The following is a 7,924-nucleotide window of genomic DNA, read 5'->3' as shown; positions in this document are numbered from 1 at the left end:
TGGGATTGTGGAAATATGCAGACGGAGAACCTCTAATGTGCTTTTTAAATATGGCTTCTTCTTCTTAACAACACAAATGTTTATTTATTCAACTCCAGAGGACGTTTACAAAGGGTTAAAGGTCAAAAAGGTCATGCACATAGTGGTGGACCTCAAACTTCCCTTTTAGATCTTATTTATTTTTACCTTTTTTCCAAATAAACACAATTTAACTCTCACCTCAGCTCCTCCAGACAACTGGTTCCAGTATGTGTGTTCTCTTTGTTTTTCTCAGTTTTCAGAAACCTGCTGTTTTCTAACATGGAAGATTAAAAACCTCTGGAGAATGTCAGCTGAGCTTTTAGATTTAGAATTTGTCTTTTCATAACTCTGTCTCAAGGGAAAGGTTGTGACATAATTGAATTCTTCATTCAACAACCACAGCTCCAGTCAGTGTTTGACAGCAGCTCCGGGGCCAAGACTCATGGGGCGTGGTTTTTGAATGCTAACAAAAGAATGACTCTGGTATCCTTAAGAAAAATGAAACACACACACACACACACACACACACACACACACAGACACACACAGTTGCCAGAACAGTAAAGATCCTCTTCTGTCCTCCTGGGGGAGACCAGGGGAACAGAGCAGTGCTGGAACAGGAGGCCGGACTTGGTGTTGGCAGCTTGTGCGACACAGATATCCACATTGTTTGTCCTCGGCTCCCCAGTGCTGCCGTCTGCGTGAGCGTTCTAATCCCCGACATACCTGGGACATCACACACACACCCACTAAACACACACTGCTTCCAAAAAAACAGGTTTTTTCTTATGTTGATAGTCAAAAAGTATTGAAATGTGACTTCACCTTCATTTTATTCTTTGTTTTCAAACCAGAAACTTCTTGATTTATCCTGATACAACTTGTACTGGCTCGGTTATTATGTTACATTATATGATGTTTGTTTTAGAAGTTAATATTATAGCAGAAATTTGTTTTGAGCAGTTTATACGACAGCTGATCTTGAGGAGCTGAAGCTTAGCATCACCCCGGGAGCCTCAGGGTGATAATATTGGCTTCGGTGACGGTTGGAACACGTTCAAGATTTTGGATGAACATGACAATCTCCCGGTTGAGTCATCGCGTTATGAAACATCAGCCGTCCTTGATTAAAATGTAAAAAACGACTCGAGTCCACTTCTAATTCCCGAGAATCCAATTACAGAGCCTCCTGTTGTCTGTCATGCGCTGCCAGCGGCTGCTGAAAGGTTTCATGTTTTGTAGGAACTTGCACATTTGGAATTTTCAGTGCGGTCATTTCTGGAAAATGATTCAGAAAGTGTGGCGTCATGTTTTGTTCTAGATGACAGTGGATTCCTCCGTCAAGGCCCAACAGTCTCCTTCTGAAACCTTTAAATCCGTTAGATCCGGTTTGTCACTTGGATCTGCACCAAACTGCACAAACTCATAAATACCATTCCCTTAAATAACCTTTTTTTAACATGGGTGAATAAACTTCCCTTCTCTCAATCCCTGGATTCATGACTTAATTTATCGAATTCTTTCTTCCATCCTCCCGCTAAGTTCGGTGGAAGTCCATTGTGTAGTTTTTGTGTTAATCCTGCCGACCAACAACGAGCTGAAGTGATTTAAACCTGCAGCTTTGTTTGTGTGCTCGTGCGACGCCCCGGTCGTTTGTGCTCCTGCAGTAAACTCAGGGAGTGTCCGGGTTGAGAAACACCACGTTTATCTCTCTGAGTAAACTTTGACGTTTACAGCCAGCAGCTCCTCCCACTTCACAGCTTACAGGTTTTTTAAAAAAACTCACATTGCTTCACACGTTTTCACCAAACACACCCACACACCCACAGAACATTTTGTACAGTAGAGAAACAAACTCAGGCACAAACTGCTCCTGAGCTGCGTTAAAGACACAAAGTCTGGGAAGCTGGGGGATTCTTCTCTGGATGAGCTGCTGAGAACAACACATGCACTGCACTGTGCTTTTATTTCATGTCGGTGAAAGCCTCCCGGTGCCAAACGGCTAATGGGTTAATGGACGGCCCCTGGACAAGAGGTTTATTCACCCTAATCCACCTCACACCGAGGATTTCAGCTGAGCAGGGAGGGATGAAGGGCGGGGGGGGGGACAGTAGAGAAACGTTACAGCAGCACTGGGCGGCTTGTTATACTTAAAACAGAAGCTTCACACTGATTTCAACTTTAACTTCCACTCACGATGTCTGTTCTGGGTTTTAATCTAACTTTGGTGAGCGGGTACGATCTCCTGTGTGGAGCCGACCCACTTTCAGACGTGAACTCTGGAAAATGGTCGTGGAAATTGGGTCAAGACAGTTTCTCTTTGGGTTTTGAAGCAGCAGCAGGAGCAGCAGGAGGTTGAATCATAGTTCACAACAACAGGAACATGCAGGTGGGGGGAGGAGCTTGGGTAGAATACACAGGAGGCAGGAAACGACCTAAATCCAACTGTGGAAATCAGGGTTTTGTTTTGTTTTACGAGGATCTCTTAGAATCTCATATCTCCAAGATGACGTATGTATGGATCCTCAATTTAACCCTGAGATATTTGTAATATTCAAATCTGTCACATGTTAGAAAGGTCAACAACACGCCCACTCAATTTCCCCAATATCGACATTAACTGACTTTTAGGGGGCTTCGACAACATGTGATCCCTGCAGCCTGACGTCCTCCCTCCTGAAAACACCTTTGTTGCTCTAACACATAAATATGATTACGGTGGTTTCATAACTCACCATTTTTTTGTTGGACCCGTTAGGCCGAGTCAGCGACAGTACAGCACAAGTGAGGGAACAGGATTTATGACTCCGAGAGCCAATAATTAACAGTAATCCTCTGGAGACTCCTCCAGCAGATGTACGGAAATGACCAGAGGTAAATAAACATCGAGCTGACTCACACACTCTCACACACACACAGACTGATAACTGAAAAGGAAGTAAGGGAAAAGTGTGAGTTTGCTTTTCTTTGCCCTTTGCGTTTCCTTCCTCCACTTGGCAAACAAAGTCCAGAAGACGCACCTGCGCTTCCCGACACAAAAACACCATTCATCAACATCTGACACACACACAAGGCATTCTGGGGAGATCAGCTGCCAAGTGACCACAACGCTGCGGGTTCGAGTCCAGCCAGGACCCCTGCCGCTTATCATTCCGCCTCACCCGCTCCACATAGCCCCTCCTCCCCCTCCGCTCTGAAGCCACAACAGAATTCTTCATGCGAGTTGTGGCGCAGCTCTGAAATCTGACAAATGTGTGAAATCCAGAGTTACAGACGTGTTTTTCTTTCTATTTTTAAATGCATGACATCTGAGATTCAGAACCATTCCCCCCCCACACACACACACACATCAAAGCTCATAATTGTCACACTGAACTGGAGCAGATATTTTTATGGTGGGGCTGTTTGGTGATTCAGCCAAACTGGTAATCTCCTTCACACCCTGGTTTTAGGAGGCCGGCAGCTGTTTGAGCTTCACAGTCATTAATTGTTTCAGAGGGACGGGAGAGAAGCACATGGTGTCAGCGCAGGCATCCGCCCGACTCTCTCCTAAAGAGCCCGGTAATGCCTCTGGATGCTCCTGCCCCAGCCTGTTGTACTGGGTCCTCCAAACTGCCCCGACAACATTTTCTCCTCGGCCTGTTTGCTCAGCGCTCCTCTTAACCCTTCACGCCGCGGCAGCTCCGGTGGAGAGACGTTTGTTTAGAGATCAAACCTGCACCTGCTGATATTCACATTACATAACAAGCAAATACTGGAGCACAGCAGAGGGATTCGATGGGAGAAGCTTCAGTAGAAGAAGCAAAGACAGGTTTGTTTCCACATGCACATAGACACAGTCACTCAGAGGGAGCTGTGAGTTCTGGGTGTGATTCTGTGTCGACATAACCATTGAGCAAGATGCTTAAAATGAAAGCGAGGACGTGATGATTAGAGGCCAGAGGAGCATGAAGTGTGTTCTTCAAAAGAGCCTGTGAGTCACGATCTGATGCAACTGAACGGTCATGTGACGTCAGTGGTTCAGCAGTAAAGTGAGGTCTTTATATATTATCGCAAATAAAAAATCTGATTCTGCAGATTCAAATAATCTCAAACTAAGCTCTCACGTGAATTTAAGATGAAATATTCCCTGTAGAGTTGTCACCTTTCATTTAAAGTTCAAAACATTCATTCCAACGTGGAGGGAAAAGTTCATATTCGAACTGTAACGACTTGTTTAGATTTAAAATCTAAAGTCTACAAGTGCATCAGACTGTGTAGGTAGTTTACGTCGTGATCCAGCAGGGGGCACTCATTGTCAATATTGACTTATTCCATACAATGGACAAGTGGCTGATCTGTAAAGTAAGTTTGTGATGTTACCTCGTTTTGGTATGAAAATGTGGGATGTTAGCAGCAAAGGCGTCCTGAGTGAAGTAAAACCAATAATCCACTACTAAAATCATTGCAAACTATTTTGAGAATCGATTTAAATGAATCACGTGAATTAGTTCTGGTTTTGTTTGCTCCTCTAACGACAGCTAAGTGAATATCTTTGATTTATAGACTTGACAAGACATTTGAACCCTTCCTGGGGGTTTCTGGAAACACTAATTGAAGTTTCTCCACCATTTTCTGGAACAACCAGCTAATCGTTAATCGCAGCCCTACACCTGATTTCCTTGACTAGCGCAGTGGACATTATAACAACTACCAACGTCAACTTTGTTCTAAATATCTTTTATTGAGCAAAACTGAATGCATATATGTCTAAGGACAATATGGCCGACGAAGAGCAGCCTTACTGTACAGCAGTATCTGTCGCATTTTTGCCCAAACATTTTCTGTAAAGTCCAACACAATATTCTCTATTCAAAGTCTGTAAACTTCATTTTAAGAAGTGATAATCTAAAGTGCTTTTAAAAAAAGATCAACAGATACAGTATTAGACAGCAAGCAAGTCCATAGTAATGCGGCAATGCGAGATAATACTGTTCTTCCTCAAAGAAAGTCCAGTGTAAAAAAAAATTAACATCATAGAAAACAGTTCATATAAAACTTGGGCTTGTCTCTCTGGCCCCCCCCTGGTGTTACGATGTGGAATCATGAACCAAAGCAAAACCGTCAAAAAGTTCAAACCTTCTTTTAAATTATTTTTGGTAATACTTTTTGGAACAGCCGCTATCTCGTGAAACATAACACCACCCTTAGCACAACTTCCACCAACTTTCCAAACCCCCGAACCCTCCGTTAATCCATATAAACTCTTCATCACATATCCACACATGTCTACAACCTTCTCGTCTTCATACTGTATTCCTTTACGTGTCACTTCCTCGTCATCAGCATCAACACAAGATCACAGGCGGGAATCCTAAAAGTTACAGACTGATAAAACTCAGCGTGTTGAGTGGAAGCTCGAATCCACCCGGGGGACAATCCTTTACGTTTCCTTCACATAAAAACAGAAGACAAGTTCGTCTCGGGACAAAACAGTTATCTCTTTTTCTTCTGCTGCCGAAGCGTCTTTCTCCTTTTCTGGATCATGTCGTGGAGTCTCTCAAGGCCGTCCCGGAGTCCGTCTCCGATGATGGCACAGGCCGGCTGCAGGTGCCACGGAGTCGCCGGGCCCAGTTCCTTCAGCGCCAGCAGCTTCTCCAGTTCGTCCAATCCCAGCGAGTGTCTCAAGTCCTGTTTGTTGGCGACGACGAGCAGAGGCACCCCCTGGTTCTCGGAGGTCTTGGCGATCTTATGGAGCTCAGTTTTGGCCTCCTCCATGCGCTCTGCGTCCACAGAGTCCACCACGAAAATGATGCCGTCTGTGCATCGCGTGTACGACTTCCACAGGGGGCGGAGCTTCTCCTGACCGCCGACGTCCCAGAAGTGGAAGGTGGCGCTCCGGTGGGCGCCGAGAGAAACTCTCACCTTCTCCGCATTGAAACCTTTGGTGGGAACCGTGTTCACAAACTCGTTGAACTGCAGCCGGTACAGAACGGTGGTCTTCCCCGCGGAGTCCAGCCCGAGGATGGCGATGTGAAACGACTGGAAGAGCGGGATGGTGGAAAGGAGGCTAGGTTGTTCCGACAATCCATTCCCCATCTTTCCTCATGGGGAAGGATTTGTTATGAGGGAGGTTTGATCCAAATGTCCGGCAAAGAGTCGCTTGTATTCCAAAAAGATGCAGCAATTACCTGGAAACACACAACACGTGTTATTGTGGGTGAAACACAGAAGAAGGAGCATTTAAAAAATGAGACGATGCAGCAGTGAGTGAAAAACCACAGCGACCACAGCTGACTCACAAATAAAGTTCACATCAGCTTTTAGACAACTTTTAGCTTAAACTTAGGTTTCAGAAGGAAAAGCACCTTGAGCAAGCAACTGACTGACAACAAGTCCTGGCCTCGATTTTAAACACAATGGAAAGTCTAACAAGGTTAAGATGTGTGGAGACCAAACCAGAGCTCAGGAAAGCAACAACAATATATTTTCTACATTTGACAAGCTAGAAAAACTTCCTAAAATGAATACTAATCCTGTTTTTTCACTTCTGGGTGTGTAAACAGACAAATGATAATGAACACATTCACCATAAAAACTTTATATGCTGATGATGTGGTGTTTTACACTTGTTCAGTTGCCCTCTAGTGGCAATAAAAACCTTATTAGAGTACAGACAGTATTTGCTTTTGAGGAAATGAAACTGAAGCAAGGACAACACGTCAGGATGTTTGAGGAATAAAACCAACGTGTCAATGAGAAATAGTCAAATACTCATTAACGTGAATATTTTTATCTTTATCTGTTCATGTCACACCCAGAACAAAGTCCACACGTGTGTCATCAACGCAGCCGGAAGCACAACGAGGAAGAGACTGTGTAAAACCAGCTATATCCTGGATCTACTGGGATATATTCACAATATGATCAATACTGTGATGATATTACTTCAACAGTACCCAAAGTAGTACTTCTACATACTTCGTTTTACACCAATAGTTACATTATTGTGCTCATTTTGAATTTAAATGGTAAATAATGTTCTTAAAGGTCCATAATGTAGAGAATGAAATGAATTTAGCTCCTCAAGGTTTAATTCCTGTTAGGCCCTGTTGGTGACATTACTCTAATAAAACACGCCGATCTGTATATTAAAGATTAAACTGGTTGTGTGTATGTGTGTGTGTGTGTGTGTGTTGTGTTTGTGTATAAATGTGTCAGGTGGACTCGTGCATTTCCATTGAGCAGGTCACCTACCAGAGACTCAGCCTTCGGTCCTCTGCACCTGGAAAACCAACCCGGGATCCGGCGTCTGCTTTCGGGCCACGTCCTCGCAGACAGGTCGCTGAGGACCGGAGACAGTGGGACAGTGGGTCGGTGAGACAGACAGAGCCAGTAGGAGACGGACACACACGCAGCCTGTGTCCTCTGCGTCCCGCGTGTTTCTGCAGCCGAGGACTCTGCTGCTGGGAGTCGGCTCCCGGGCCACGCCCACACGGACACTGCGGACGGCTGTGATTGGTGCGCGTGTCCGTCTCTCTTTCGGATGATTGGCTGACAGGGGCTGTCAATCACGGGTCTGCCCTGGGATCACCTGTTGCTCCAGCGTCTCGTGACACTTCACTTTAATGAGTTTTCATTAGAATTATATTATGTATATAATATGTTATATAAGGTTATACCACTACACTGTAAAATGTATTCTTAAAATATTCTCTCGTCATTTTTAAATCCCGCCTCAAAACCAATCCTTTTAAATCAAACAATTTTGATAAATATAATAAAATATATTTATATAGATATACTTAAAGCTAAAATTAAAGTGGGATTATATGTTAGATTATTTATTATTAGCTGTACATTAATATAGAAGTAGAATAGAGACACTTTTCAATTATTTGACCGGCAAGAAATGATTATTTTC

The 7,924-nt window shown here is 43.9% G+C and overlaps 1 protein-coding gene across 1 annotated transcript; it reads right to left on the bottom strand.

Annotated features, from left to right (window-relative positions):
* Nucleotides 1-4,721: 4,721 nt before the first annotated feature.
* arl4aa (ADP-ribosylation factor-like 4aa) lies at nucleotides 4,722-7,469 on the bottom strand. The gene is made up of 2 exons (XM_062399614.1): nucleotides 7,258-7,469; nucleotides 4,722-6,191 (listed from the first exon to the last, which is right to left on the bottom strand). Exon 2 carries the CDS (start codon nucleotides 6,097-6,099, stop codon nucleotides 5,497-5,499), a length of 603 nt encoding a protein of 200 aa, XP_062255598.1. The 5' UTR covers nucleotides 6,100-6,191; nucleotides 7,258-7,469; the 3' UTR covers nucleotides 4,722-5,496.
* Between the last annotated feature and the right edge of the window lie 455 nt (nucleotides 7,470-7,924).

Source organism: Platichthys flesus, chromosome 11, assembly GCF_949316205.1.
Source record: "Platichthys flesus chromosome 11, fPlaFle2.1, whole genome shotgun sequence".
In the NCBI taxonomy this organism is placed as follows: Eukaryota; Metazoa; Chordata; class Actinopteri; order Pleuronectiformes; family Pleuronectidae; genus Platichthys; species Platichthys flesus.
This window is presented reverse-complemented; position numbering and strand designations above follow the sequence as displayed.